The following is a 15,819-nucleotide window of genomic DNA, read 5'->3' as shown; positions in this document are numbered from 1 at the left end:
CCAGTCGTCGCCGACTCGTTTTGTTGGCTCTGCCAGACGTATGGACTCCTGGCCATGGACGTCTTCGAGTCGGTGTGGTCTAGGCATCCCCCATTCAATGTGGCGCCCTTACCCGCCTGCGAGGCGTTCACGGTGGATGCCATTTGGCAGGAGTGGTCGAGGTGGGGGTACCTGTTCCTGTTCTCCCAGTTCAGCTGTTGCTTCGGGTTCTGGCTCGGTTGGAGCCCATTCCCACGTGAACAGTCCTTATGGTTCCTTGGTGGCTGGCCCAGCTTTATTTTCAGACGCTGCTTGATAGGTGTCCAAACCCGGGGCGTTTTCCCGCGGCTCCGCCTCTTTCGGCAGGTCAGACCGGTCCTGTGAGTGACTGGTTCGGCCTTCTGCTCGGCTCTTCGCATCTGGCATTTTGATGCGGGTATCACCATCACTGTGGTGATCAGGTGGCTTTGTTGACGGTGTCCCACCTGCAAGCTTCGTCTTGGCGATAGTATGACGTCCCTGGTGTTTCTATGCACTTTTTTTTATCTTCGTAGGTTGTCTTCTTTTTCGCATCGGGTTGTCTTGTCCTTTTTTGGGTTTTCAGGACTACAGTTATTTGATGTTTCTTACTGTCGCCTCGCTTTGTGTGGCGCTGGCGGAGCCGCTCCGGCTTGCGTTCGGGGTGAACGTCACATCTGCCCCGTTTCGTACGCTTTCTCGTGTTTTGTTTCACCTCCAGCCTGCTCATGCATCACCTGAGCCGTCCTGGTCCTTGATCAGGGTGCCTTCTTATCTTCTCCTTAGTTTGTGGTAGCCCCTTCAATTCAGGTTTCTGCTCTTTGTTACTGGTGGTAGGTTTGTACGTTTGCAGCCTTTTTCCGTCTGGGCGACGGTCGAGACGGCTGCTTTCCGGAGGGGTTCTTGTGTTATTGATGCTTGATTGGTTTGGCCTGGGGTGCGTCCTGTGTTGCCCGGTTGCACTTTTTGCCGTTACCTGTGTACCGTGTCTGGGGATGCACTTTGGCTTGATCCGGTTCCCCTCGTTCCCTGTTTTGGGGCTCAGGTCTCCCAGGTCGTCCGCAGAGTTTTTCAGTCTTCCAGCCTGCGGTCTGTCCTTGCGCCCGTGCTGTTCAGACGTTTGCAGCTTTTGCTGCTGTGTTGGTGACATCTAGGGCTCATTTTGGGCGCATGGATTTGAGGGTCGCACAGGTTCTTGGCCGCCCATTCTTTAAGTGCATCTGCTCCTGTGCATTCTTGTTGCCTTGGGTCGCAGGTTGCAGCCTGTTGTTTCGGCTTTGCGTTGCGGAGTTTGTGGCGGCTGCCTCCAGGGTTAGCCCTTTCTTTTCCTTCTCTTTGGGTATGAAGCTCCAGGGAGCCGTAGGGGCTCCCCACAGAAAACCAGCGTTGAATGTAATGAAACGCCATTTTCTGGGTGAGCCCCAGAGGCTCCCTGGCAACCCTCCCTCCCACCGGTCGGCGGTTTTTTCGCGTTGGTTGAAGCTTAGCTTCCGAATTGAAGTTAGGCAGCCGGTGCGGTAAGTCCGGGAGTTCCCCTTCCCCCTCTCGGTGCGGGGAGAGCTGTGCGGACGATCGGCACGGCAGTAAAATGTGATGTTTGCTTGTTTCCCTGGGATTGTACGGAGTTTCTACCTCTCTGTTCGTTTTTTTGTTTTAGATTTTTACCATGTGGGGTTTGTTTTGTTAAGACTACCTTTCTGGGTGCCTAACCCCGGTCGATGGCAGATAAGGAAAACCCCATCCACAAGGGGGTTTTCCAGGGTCATTGCTCCCTGAAACCTCTCTGAAGGGGCCAGGTTCTGGCACTGGTCCCTGGTAGGTCTGAACTCCTTAGCTAATGTCCTGGTCTAATATAACATACATTAGCCCAATAAGCTCCAGGGAGCCTCCGGGGCTCACCCAGAAAAAGGGGTTTCATTACATTCAAAGCTGGTTTTTTATTGTATATGATGCACATTGTGTCCTTTACAATATGTATACAGTAGAACGTTCATAATGTTCCATGGAACTGTGATACATGTATCAGTAATGTGTCCACAATAAATGTTTATTGGGCAATGTTACCTGTCAATATTCAATATATTTAGAATACGTACACTTTCACACACTATACAGTCACGCACTCAGTACTTCAGAAGTGAGTGATAATCAAAGAAGCAGTCCATTTCAGGGTGCCCAACAGCTGAGTGGACAGCGCTTCGGATTCGTAGTCCTGAGGTTCCGGGTTCGATCCCAGTGGAGGCGGAAACAAAAATAGGCAGTTTCTTTCACCCTAATGCCCTATTCACCTAGCAGAATATAGGTACCTGGAAATTAGACAGCTGCTACAGGCTGCTGCCTGGGGGGTGAGTAACAAAAAGGAGGCCTAGTTGAGGATCGGGCCGGGGGACATTAACCCTTAAATTGTGCATCGCATCATATGATGCTTTGGAGTACTACGCAAGATATAAACGGCCCGCAGATACACGAGCTTCACCACACCTTCATCAGGGCTCTTGTAAACAGACGCCATTTTTTTTTTAAATTGTGGGCTAAATTCCCGGGTGTTAGGGGCCTCAGTATTGAGTGAGCAACCAAGCCTGACGCACGCAGCATGAGCTCACAGCACTGCTGTTCAGCTTGTGACCACAGCATCGCCTAAAAATGCCATAATATACTTGTTCATGCTATTATGTAGCGATGATATTATTACAGAAGACCCCTGACTGTGATAAAACTGACCAGGGTTCTGATAATAGCATGATTATGGTCATATTTAGCACTGTGCTCCATGTTGGGAGGAGTAATGCTGTGGGAGGGGAGGGTAGTGGCGTTATCTTCTGACTGTGTGTGGCGACCATTTATTGACTGCACTCAGCATACCAGCTTAGTAGTTCGCTATGGTGAACACAAATGTAGATACTTATATATAACGTGTATATAGAGGGTATAAACAGCAAGAGGAGTAGGATGGGAGCCGCTATTTTGGTGAGGGAGGTGCGTCGCCTGCACGACTTATCATGTTGTTTACTGGTGACCACAATGGTCTTTGGGCACCATACCAGTTTACTTGTACAAGTATGGTGAATAAAACAGGTAGATATTTATATATAATGTGTGTATATAGCGTAATAACACCACAAACAGTATTGTTGGAGGAGAAATATTAGTGCGTCTGGCCTTGAGGGCGGCAGCCACCAGCTGACTGTGTGAGGTCCTACGTCTTTGTGCCTTTACTCACCATACAAGCTTAGATGTACAGTTATGGTGAACAAAACATGTAAATACTTATATATAATGTCTGTATATAAAAGCAAAAACAGTATGGTGGGAGGAGAATGGTGGCAAGTCAGGTGAGGTGAGGGAGGGAGTGGCAGCCAGTGGCGGGCTGCCACTGCCACTCAGCATACCAACTTAGTGGTTCGTTATGGTGAACACGAATGTAGATACTTATATATAGCGTCTGTATATAGTGAATAAAACCAAAAACAGTATTGTGGGAGGAGAATGTGGGTGAGTCAGGTGACTTGAGGGAGGGAGGAAGTAGCAGCCAGTGGTGGGCTGCCACTGGCACTGCCACTCAGCATGCCAACTTAGTGGTTTGTTATGGTGAACATGAATGAAGATACTTATATATAACGTCTGTATATAGTGAAGAAAAGCAAAAAAGTATGGTGGGAGGAGAATGTGGGCGAGTGAGGTGTTGAGGGAAGGAGTGAGTGGCTGGCTGGAGTGTGGCGGTCACTCCTCGTTACTTTTTGACTCATAATAGCAACTTAGTGGTTCGTTATGGTGAACAAAACATGCAGAGACTTATATATAACCTGTGTATATAGTGTAATAACCGACAAAGTATTTGTTCACTGTTTGATGAACATAATTGAATCAACAATATGCACACCATATTTTTTGAGTACAGCGATGATTCACTCATTTTATTATATAAATATATCACACTACACACTATTGAATAATATTACAGCAAAAAACTACGAAAAATCAATTAGAGACATTGAAATAATTAGGTAATTATTTCTTTGTGGCAACTCCGGCCTGACAGCTGGCGAGCAACAGACCGCCTGGGACGCACTCTGAGTCAGCGCCTGTTTTTTGCCAGACTTCCCCACCCTATAGCGAGCAATATATGCCACTTACGTTTTTTTATTATTTTTACCATGATCAGTGAACACAAATTAACAGGTTAAGAAGAAAAAGATTTTTTTTTTTTTTTGTATGCGCCTGTGGGTGTCGAATGGTATATAGCCATGGGCCATTTAAGGGTTCAGCCCCAAAACTATCTCAAGATAACCTCAAGATGATACACAAGGCAGATTTTCACTTCCTGTTTCATCATTCTGTGTGCTTGCAAACAATGCACTCATGTACACCCTTGGCTTTAGTACAAGTAGGTGGTATGTAGCCACGCTTGTGAAGTGTAAGGTAGTCTTGAAATCTTTATAGGAAAAGATCAATTTGTAAGGAAGTCTTGAAAAGATCACTTTGTAAGGTAGAATTGAAAAAATCACTTTGTAAGGTAGGATTGAAAAGATCAAGGTATTATTGAAAAGATCTAGAAAAAATTCAATGACAAAATTCTGTCTTGGTATCTCATATCTGACCTGGTATCACTTATATCCCCACCTGTATATGGAAAAGTGGGTGAAACACCAACATGAGAATCATCAAATTGTAGTTTGTACGTTACAAAATAACTGTTAGTGGCAAAATAAGTGCCGCTAATACTCTATTCATCTATGCTACTTGTATTAGATGCATCATCACTGGATCCAGAAAAATGATTCATCTTTAGCATCATCTATAAAACTTGAAGATGACATGGGTGGTCATGGGTGGTGCTCAACCACTACTGGATACGCTTGCTGTATCGTCCTCATTGGTGCTGTATCACTTGTATCTGACCCTTGTGTTAGGTCCTTATTGTGCCTCGCTTCATCAATATTTTGACCCTTATGTTCTTCAAACAATAAGGTCTGGATTTCACTGACAGAGAGCAATCTTTCAACATTGCATCCGACAGGGGATTTGGAGCCAGAAGCGCATGCGCCATGCATGGTTGCTCATTCAGAATTGAGCCAGCCACCAGCCCTAGGGAATTCTGGGAATGTTTTTCAAGATGGCTGCCTCTCACAGGAGGTCCTGGGAGTCCTTTTCGTATCTAACCTACCCACGCGCATGTTTTGAATGGTACAAAATTTTAAAATTATATTTTCTCAGCCTGCTGTTTGCCTGTCACAAGCATTGTCGGGTGGCGCAGTCCGGTGGTTAAAGTGTTCATGAGCCACTGTTCACTGTGCCTCTGTTGGGGGGGGGGGGGGGGGGGAAGATTCTGGGTATGGTCCCTGGTAGGCATAAAAGAACTCTGCGACTGATGACTCCAAGTAGTGTTGCACTTAATCAGTAAACTAATTTCAGGAAGCTCACAGGGCTCTCCACAGAGAACACATCTTATTATCAGTTGGTAACCACTTAGGTATGCAGAAGAACAAGTACTTACATGGTTCTCTGATGAATGACAGCATGGCAACAGTTAGGAAATCCACCAGAGGAAATGTTGACTGGATGTCAGAAAAAATTGCATCCCACACCATTAATAGATCTTGTAGAGGAAATTCCCGTCCAAACAGTAGGCGAATCCAGCGACTTTAAAAAGAAAAGAAAATATTATATGTCAAAATAACAGATGTTATAATTATTTTGTCTTACTTATTTATAGACAGAATAACATAATAAGACAAATACATGCATGCATATACATGTAGACAGACAGATGGTCATATACAGTGTGACTTACCTACTATGTGTGAGTGGGGTGTGGAATGGATAATATAACAAAAACCCTCCAAATAACCAGTGCTGAATTTAATAAAATGCCAATTTCTGGGTGAGCGTCATCTGGATCCCTGAAGATAAACACTGAGATGGTTCCAATCAACCAAGTCTCATCAGCAGTGGAGTTCTTAGGCTGACCAGGGACCAGAGCCAGAACCTGGTCCCCTCACAGAGGAACAAGGACCAGTGACATTTTGCCATCTCACTGGAGAAGGGATCCAGAAAGTCAGCAATTCAAAACAAACCATTGCTTGGTTCAATGGAGACTAAAGTCTCACAACCTACATAATGAACTTCCCCAATTATGGAAACAATGATTAAATCTCTCATAAGAACATAAGAACATAAGAACAAAGGTAACTGCAGAAGGCCTATTGGCCCATACGAGGCAGCTCCTATTCTATAACCACCCAATCCCACTCATATACTTGTCCAACCCGTGCTTGAAACAATCGAGGGACCCCACCTCCACAATGTTACGCGGCAATTGGTTCCACAAATCAACAACCCTGTTACTGAACCAGTATTTACCCAAGTCTTTCCTAAATCTAAACTTATCCAATTTATACCCATTGTTTCGTGTTCTGTCCTGTGTTGATACTTTTAATACCCTATTAATATCCCCCCGGTTATGTCCATTCATCCACTTGTAAACCTCTATCATGTCACCCCTAACTCTTCGCCTTTCCAGTGAATGCAACTTAAGCTTTGTTAATCTTTCTTCATATGAAAGATTTCTAATTTGGGGAATTAACTTAGTCATCCTACGCTGGACACGTTCAAGTGAATTTATATCCATTCTATAATATGGCGACCAAAACTGAACTGCATAATCTAAATGGGGCCTAACTAGAGCAAGATATAGCTTGAGAACCACACCAGGTGTCTTGTTACTAACGCTGCGATTAATAAATCCAAGTGTCCGATTTGCCTTATTACGAACATTTATGCATTGATCCTTTTGTTTTAAATTCTTACTAATCATAACTCCCAGATCCCTTTCGCAATCCGACTTCGCAATCACAACACCATCTAGCTCGTATCTTGTAACTCTATCATCATTACCTAACCTCAGAACTTTACATTTATCAGCATTAAACTGCATCTGCCAATCCTTTGACCATTTCAAAACCCTATCTAGATCAACTTGAAGTGATAGTGAGTCCTCCTCCGAATTAATTTCCCTACCGATTTTCGTATCATCGGCAAATTTGCAAATGTTGCTACTCAAACCTGAATCTAAATCATTTATATATATTATAAACAACAGAGGTCCCAGGACAGAGCCTTGAGGCACTCCACTTACAACATTTTCCCACTCTGACTTGATTCCATTTATACTAACTCTCTGTTTCCTTTGGTATAGCCATGCCCTAATCCAGCTTAATATAGCACCCCCAATACCATGAGACTCTATCTTTTTAATCAGTCTTTCATGTGGCACTGTATCAAAAGCTTTGCTAAAGTCAAGGTATACAACATCGCAATCCTTACCACTATCAACTGCCTCAACAATGCTAGAATAAAAAGATAACAAATTTGTTAAACATGAACGGCCATTTATAAAACCATGTTGCGACTCAATTATTAATTTATGTTTTTCAAGATGAAGACGAATTTTATTTGCTATTATAGATTCGAGTAACTTTCCCACAATAGACGTTAGGCTAATTGGTCGATAGTTAGACGCAAGTGATCTATCTCCTTTCTTAAAAACTGGTATCACATTAGCAACTTTCCAAAACTCTGGCACTCTGCCTGACTCTATTGATTTATTAAATATGGTTGACAGTGGGTCACAAAGCTCCTCTTTGCATTCTTTAAGCACCCTGGCAAACACTTCATCCGGCCCTGGGGATTTGTTTGGTTTGAGTTTTACTATTTGTTTAAGAACATCCTCCCTGGTAACTGCTAAACTCGTCAACCTGTCCTCGTCCCCACCCACATAGACTTGTTCGGCTGAAGGCATATTGTTAAGTTCCTCTTTAGTAAATACAGATACAAAATATTTATTAAAAATACTACTCATCTCTTCATCACTATCTGTTATTTGACCTGTCTCAGTTTTTAATGGACCTATCCTTTCCCTAGTCTTAGTACGATATAACTGAAAAAACCCTTTAGGATTTGTCTTTGCTTGCCCTGCTATGCGAACTTCATAGTTTCTTTTTGCTTTCCTTATCTCTTTTTTAACATTTCTAACCAGTTGTATGAATTCCTGTTCTAAAGTGACCTCCCCATTTTTAATCCTTTTGTACCAAGCTCTCTTTTTACCTATAAGGTTCTTCAAATTCTTTGTTATCCACTTTGGGTCATTAGTATTCGATCTATTCAATTTGTATGGTATACTACGTTCCTGTGCTTTGTTTAGAATATTCTTAAATAAGTTATATATTGAATCCACATCGAAATCCCCATTTAAGTCACCTATCGCTGGGTTCATGTCTCCCTCCAAGACCGGCCCACACCCCATACCCAAGACTTTCCAATCAATTTGACCCAAAAAATTTCTTAGGCTATTAAAATCAGCTTTTCGAAAATCTGGCACTTTAACAGAATTTTCTCCTACTGGTCTATTCCATTCTATGCTAAATCTGATTTCTTTGTGATCACTGCTCCCTAGCAATCACTGCTCCCTAGTGATCACTGCTCCCTAGCCTAACTAGTGTGAATTTATTTGCCCCATCTTGCCACTCATTTGGGGAAAAGCGGTGGGCCTCTCCATATCCTGGGGTCTGAGATGTCAGTTCTGGAGCAGATGCACAAAGAAGATCCACCCAACTACCTGGAAGAAAAGGGATTGTCTGGAAGCCACCAGGGCTCACATTCAATGATGGTTTTTTGGAGATACCCCCTTGTGGCCACTTTAGCTAACTACCCACGGAGAAGGAAGAAACATATGGAAACCTACCAGGGAGGAGGGACAACTGTAGGAGTCAGGACAAAGAAGAGACTTCAGGATGAGGGAACATCATGGGGAGACCATAGGCTGGCTAGACTTAAACACTTAACTGCACCAACCGAGTATTCTCGGTCGGTGGGAAACTGCGCCAACCGAGAAAACTCTTTTTGATTTTTTCGTACCCATTCTAAACGTGTGCGTGGTTGGTTGTGTACAAAATAAGAACATAAGAACATAAGAACAAAGGCAACTGCAGAAAGCCTATTGGCCCATACGAGGCAGCTCCTATTTATAACCACCCAATCCCACTCATATACTTGTCCAACCCGCGCTTGAAACAATCGAGGGACCCCACCTCCAGCACGTTACGCGGTAATTGGTTCCACAAATCAACAACCCTGTTACTGAACCAGTATTTACCCAAGTCTTTCCTAAATCTAAACTTATCCAATTTATACCCATTGTTTCGTGTTCTGTCTTGTGTTGATACTTTTAATACCCTATTAATATCCCCTTTGTTATGTCCATTCACCCACTTGTAAACCTCTATCATGTCACCCCTAACTCTTCGCCTTTCCAGTGAATGCAACTTAAGCTTTGTTAATCTTTCTTCATATGAAAGATTTCTAATTTGGGGAATTAACTTAGTCATCCTACGCTAGACACGTTCAAGTGAATTTATATCCATTCTATAATATGGCGACCAAAACTGAACTGCATAATCTAAATGGGGCCTAACTAGAGCAAGATATAGCTTGAGAACCACACCAGGTGTCTTGTTACTAACGTTGCGATTAATAAATCCAAGTGTCCAATGCGATTAATAAATCTTAGGACCAAATAGGAATAAATAATTGCATAAAAATGGGCTCTTAGGACCAGCCATCATTGAACGGCAGCCACGATGAGAGGCAGCCATCTTTGAAAAAATCCTAGAATGCCCTAGGGCTGCTGGCTGGGTTAGTGTTGAGTGAGCAACCATGGGTGGCGCATGCGCCTCTGGCTCCCAAACACCTGTCCGACGCAGTGTTGAAAGATCGCACTCGGTCGGTGAAATTCAAACCTTATTCTTTGAATTACATAAGGGACATAATATTGGTGAAGCTAGGCGCAATAAGGACCTAACACAAAGGACAGATGCAAGTGATACGACACCTCTGAGGACAATACAGCGAGCGTATCCAGTTGTAGCTCTGAGCGCCACCCTTGCCCATCTATGCTATCTCCAATTTATATAGACGATACAAAGATGAATCGTTTTCTGCGTTCAGTGATGATGCATCTGATACAAGTAGCATAGATGAACAGTGTTAGTGGCTGTTCATAAATCTAAAATAAACATAAATCCTTGTGGAGAATTCAGGCAGGATAGTCACTGGGTGGAAGGTACTGGTAAACTGAGGCGCGATCGCCATGTCACCACGCTCTAGTCGGCCTGTACATGTTTCAACACCCTCGTGTTCCAAAGCAACCCTTGCCTACCGAGGCAAATTTTCCGAGCAAATCCTGCTCGTATTCCGAAAAACTCGTATACAGGGACACTCGTATTCCGAGGTACCACTGTACTAAGTGTGTAATAAAGTGTGTTACTGTGTAAATAGTGTGTGAAACTGTACAAATTGTAATTTTAGTGAATTTTTAACAAGTAATATTGCGACAAACATTTATTGTAGACACATTACTGACACATGTATGACAGTTCCATGGAACATTATGAATGCTCTACTGCATATATATTGTAAAGGACACAAATATGCATCATATACGATAAAAAACAAATAAAACCACATTGGAAATACATAGAACAAATAATTGAAAATATATTTGTGGCAACACCCGGTGCCTGAATGGCTTGCGCAACCATGTCTGGGTGTATCATGCACGGGTGACCAGCCCCTGATGACGTCACAGTGCACCTTGTCCATGTCTCCACAGCCAAAGTAAGTGGAATTTGGTATTTATTTTTACACAGACATGTTCAGGGAAGGGAATTTATCATTTTAAGAAGAAAACAGAATTTTCTGTGGGAAGCCCCTATGACTCCCTGGAGCTTATCAGGCTAATGTATGTTATATTAGACCAGAACATTAGCTAAGGAGTTCAGACCTACCAGAGATCAGCGCCAGAACCTGGCCCCTTCAGAGAGGCTTCAGGGAGCAATGGCCTGGAAAAGCCCCTTGTGGTTGGGGTTTTCCTTATCTGCCATCGACCGGGGTTAGGCACCCAGAAAGGTAGGCATAACAAAACAAACCCCACATGGTAAAAAACTAAAACAAAAAATCGAATAAAGGGGTAGAAACTCCCTACAATCCCAAGGAAACAAGCAAACATCACACTTTACTCCCGCGCCAATTGTCCGCGCAGCCCACCCCACCCCGAGAGGGGAGGGAGGGGACCTCACCGCGCTGGCTGCCTAGCATCAGTTCGTGAACTAATGTCAACCGGGATAGATGCTTCTCTGGCCTCAGTTTTCTAGGCGGTGTTTGCCTTGTGTGGCGTTCACTGCTGTGTGTTGTGTTGTGTGGTGGCCAGGTGTTCCTCATCAGTATCAGGGCTGCATGCACTTAGGGGCTTCCTTCCCTAAGAGCCCTGTGAGTACTGCCCCTGCGTAACAGGGTTATCTTCCCTGGGCGTTCGGGAACCATTCCCGTAGAGGTTCTTGCTGCTCATCATTTGCTTTGCCCCTGGGGCCAGCTGGGGCGTGGGGCACTTATTTGGTCCTGGGTAGGATTGGTATTGTGCTCGTTAGGGCATCAAGGTGTTGCGCGACCTGCCACCTAAGCAGCGACCGGTTCCTGTTGCCTCTGGAGATGGTGTACTTTTGCGGGGGTTTTCTTTTGTTTTTATTTTCGATTTGCCTGGTAGGGGTCTGCCTAGTGTGGCTATAGTTCTACTGGTAGTGTTTGGTGGCCCTCTGCTAGGCCCCTGTGATTGTACATGTTGCAGGGGTTTTCAGTGTTGTCCTCTACCCCTTGTTATTTTTGGGTTTCTTAACCAGTTAGCAACACCTTGCCCGAGCTTCTCGTAGTTGTTATCCTACGGGCCCTGGAAACCCCTGTCGGGGCTCGGTGGTCCATTGAATGTGTCTTCCGGGTTCCAACCCGTCTTGTACGGGATCGTTGATTGCTGTGCCCATGTCTCCGGGTGACAGTCGCCACTTTTACCTCCGTCATGTTGCCTGTTGGGTCACTGACACCTTGACCCGGAGTCTTGCGAGAGATATTCTCTGCTTGTTCTCCAGTACTCTCCTGATGTTATTACTGTTCAGAGTACAGGCGGCATCCGTGTTGCAAGCTTCGTTAGGTTGCTGCAACACGCTAGGATGGTTTCCCACTTGGATGCCCCGGGGCCGCCCCGTTGCGGTTAGGTGCTGTTCTCCCCTTTCCCTCCCTGTTCCCGGCTCTGGACCGTCTGCGGGTTTCGGGGGCTGCCCTGTTCGGGCTGGGGACAGAGGTTTTCAAGCCTGTTCCTCCTGCCAAGGCTTCTGGGTCTTACCAGCAGCCCTTTCTTGCTGCCTTTACCATGGACTCTTTCTTTTCTTTAAGGGCGGAAGGCTTGGAAGACGACTCTGCCCCGGGGCCTCTGTTGCGGGTTCCTGGGGCTGTGGGGAATGCCTGCAAGCAGTTCTGGGGCGGTTTGCCCCCTGCCTGGGACTTCTGCTTCTGGGTAGAATTTTTCGCCCATCCAGTCTGCTCGCTTCCCACTTTTGCTGGCGTGTTTTCGTATCTTTTGTGTTGGTCACAGCCCCTCTGTTCTGGTGGCTAATTTCTTCTGCCAGGTTTCCCAGTGTGGCCACCAGGGCAGTGTTGCTGTTTGTTTACATGAGACTGGGTGTGCGAGCGAGCGTCTTGGGTGAGTTTTTTCACCTTTTTCAGGGGTTTTATTCTCCTGTTGTCGTTTCTTTGCTTTTCTGGTGTTTTCTGCCCGTTTTCTATTCCTCTGGGAATGTTTGAGTGTTGATTTTACACCGGGTTTTCCGTTTTGTCTGTTTTGGGTCTGGGCCCTAGGGTTTGGGCTCAGTGTCCCTGTCTGTTATGCTTGCTCCCACACCTTGTCCCTCAGTTTTCGGTCTGTTTTGACCGTTTCCCTGGGGGTTCTGTCTTGGGGCTGTGCTTTGCCTTTCTGTGGTGTATCTCCGCCGGCAAATGTGGTGGTTTGGGCTCCCCCTGGGCTTTGATTCAGGGTTCCTTTGGGTTCTTTGATTTCATTCTGGAGGTTTCTTCCTCTTGGGCCCCCTATGTGGGTTCAGGGGAATTTGTTTCCTCGTGTGTGACCCGGTTCTGCCTTCTGGGGTTCTGGGGTCTTCCTAGCTTGCAGACTGATCTTTTTGGGTCTTAGCACGTGTCGTGGTCGTGCTGGGGCTTTGGGGTTTTATTGTCGAGGTGGGCCTTTTGATGCAGTTTTGTGCCTTCTTCGTCTGGCTGGCGTGGTGCTCTCTGCGGCTTGTAATTTTCTTTTCACGTGTATGTGTGTGTGCACACATGTACATGTGTACACTGGCGTGTGTGCACATGTGTATGTGCATACGCACGTGTGTAATTACCTAAGTGTAGTTACAGGATGAGAGCTACGCTCGTGGTGTCCCGTCTTCCCAGCACTCTTTGTCATATAACGCTTTGAAACTACTGACGGTCTTGGCCTCCACCACCTTCTCACTTAACTTGTTCCAACCGTCTACCACTCTATTTGCGAAGGTGAATTTTCTTATATTTCTTCGGGATCTGTGTTTAGCTAGTTTAAATCTATGACCTCTTGTTCTTGAAGTTCCAGGTCTCAGGAAATCTTCCCTGTCGATTTTATCAATTCCTGTTAATATTTTGTATGTAGTGATCATATCACCTCTTTTTCTTCTGTCTTCTAGTTTTGGCATATTTACTGCCTCTAACCTCTCCTCGTAGCTCTTGCCCTTCAGTTCTGGGAGCCACTTAGTAGCATGTCTTTGCACCTTTTCCAGTTTGTTGATGTGCTTCTTGAGATATGGGCACCACACAACCGCTGCATATTCTAGCTTTGGCCTATCAAAAGTTATGAACAATTTCTTTAGTATATCGCCATCCATGTATTTAAATGCAATTCTGAAGTTACAAAGCATAGCATAGGCTCCTTGCACAATATTCTTTATGTGGTCCTCAGGTGATAGTTTTCTATCTAGAACCACCCCTAGATCTCTTTCTTTATCAGAATTCTATAACCCTTAACATGCTCGGGGTTTAATATCCTGCTATCCCCACAGGCGCATGTCATTTTGAAAAAAAAAAAAAAAATATTTTTTCTTTCTAACCTGTTAATTTGAGTTCACTGATCACGGTAAAAATAATACAAAAATCGTAAGTGGCATATATTGCCCGCTATAGGGCGGGGAAGTCTGGCAAATTATAGGCGCTGACTCAGCGTGCGTCCCAGGCGGTCTGTTGCTCGCAAGCTGTCAGGCCAGAGTTGCCACAAAGAGATAATTACCGAATTATTTCAATGTCTCTGATTGATTTTTCATACTTTTTTTGCTGTAATATTATTCAATAGTGTGTAGTTTGATATATTTATATAATAAAATGAGTGAATCGTTGGTGTACTCAAAAATATGGTGTGCATATTGTTGATTCAATTATGTTCATCAATCAGTGAACAAATACTTTGTCGGTTATTATACTATAAGCACAGGTTATATATAAGTATTTGCATGTTTTGTTCACTATAACGAACCACTAAGTAGCTATTATGAGTAAAAAAGTAATGAGGAGTGACCGCCGTGTACCAGCCAGCCACTCCCGCCCTCCCTCCAGTCATCTGACTCACCCTCATTCTCCTCCCACAATAATGTTTTTGCTATAATTCACTATATACAGACGTTATATATAAGTATCTACATGTTTTGTTCACCATAACTGTACATCTAAGCTTGTATGGTGAGTAAAGGCACAGAAATGTGGCTAAGTGATAGGGGTAGGCAAACCAGTAAAGTGGTACATAAAGGCAAACCAACAAAATCAATAGAGAGAGGGGGAGTGAAGAATAAGGAGAGGGGGAACAAGTTCCTGAAGATTGCATACACCAACATAGATGGAGTGAGATCGAAGATACTGGAGTTAAGTGATGTAATACAGCTGCAGACACCAGACATTGTTGCACTCACGGAGACAAAACTTGAAGATGTAATTTTAAATGAGGTCATATTCCCGAGGGGCTACTCAATTTGGAGACGGGACAGAAAAATTAGGAAAGGCGGTGGCGTTGCTGTGCTGGTAAAAGAACACCTAAAGGTGAAGGAAATAATGACTGCCAATCCACAAGAAGTTGACATAATAGCACTAGAGATCTGCTATGAGGATGATAAACTAATGATGATAAATGCATATAGTCCACCGCCAAGCAGCACATGGTCAAAGGAGGAGCTAGATAGTAAACGTGAAGGTCTTATAACAATAATGAGAGAGATTATAGCGAGAGCGGATAACGATAGATCACGACTGTTGATAGTCGGTGACTTCAACTTGAAATCCATAGACTGGGAAGCATATGAAGCTAAAAGAGAAGATTTTTGGACCTGTAAATTTGTAGACCTCATCCTGGAAACATTCTTGTATCAACATGTTAAACAAGCTACGAGGATGAGGGAAGGGGACGTTCCCTCCATGCTAGATTTGATATTTACCAGGAAGGAGGAAGAGATATTTGACATTCAGTACCTTCCTCCCTTGGGTAAAAGTGACCATGTCTTTTTGGGAATAAAGTATGCAATGCGTTATAAGCTGGAAGAAAATAAGGAGGTTGAAGCAGTTGAAAAACCAGACTTCAGGAGAGGACATTATGGTGACCTTAGAAATTTTTTTAGTGAGTATAATTGGACAGACTTGATGCTAGGCAAGGAAGTAAATGAGATGTATGGCAAGTTTTGTGAAATATATGATAAAGGCACAAAAAAATTTATACCAAAACAGAGATGCAGAACTAGGAAACAGGATTGGTTCAATAGAAATTGCGAGAGGGCTAGAGACCGAAAGACACAAAAATGGAATCAATACAGGAAGAGGCCGAACCCCCAAACATACCAGCGATACAAAGATGCGAGAAACAACTACACGGCAGTGAGGAGA

At 44.2% G+C, this 15,819-nt stretch overlaps 1 protein-coding gene across 1 annotated transcript in view; it reads right to left on the bottom strand.

Moving 5' to 3' along the window:
• The window catches only part of TBC1D5 (TBC1 domain family member 5), a gene marked incomplete in the record, with an annotated part of 601,299 nt that overhangs the window by 177,825 nt on the left and 407,655 nt on the right, over positions 1-15,819 (bottom strand). Inside the window, 1 exon segment of the mRNA XM_045742746.2 lies at positions 5,492-5,637. Within this exon segment, the coding sequence (XP_045598702.1) occupies positions 5,492-5,637 (146 nt within the window).

Source organism: Procambarus clarkii, chromosome 11 (genome assembly GCF_040958095.1).
Source record: "Procambarus clarkii isolate CNS0578487 chromosome 11, FALCON_Pclarkii_2.0, whole genome shotgun sequence".
Taxonomy (NCBI): Eukaryota; Metazoa; Arthropoda; class Malacostraca; order Decapoda; family Cambaridae; genus Procambarus; species Procambarus clarkii.
Note: the sequence above shows the minus strand (reverse complement) of the source record. Positions and strands in the feature narration are given on the sequence as shown.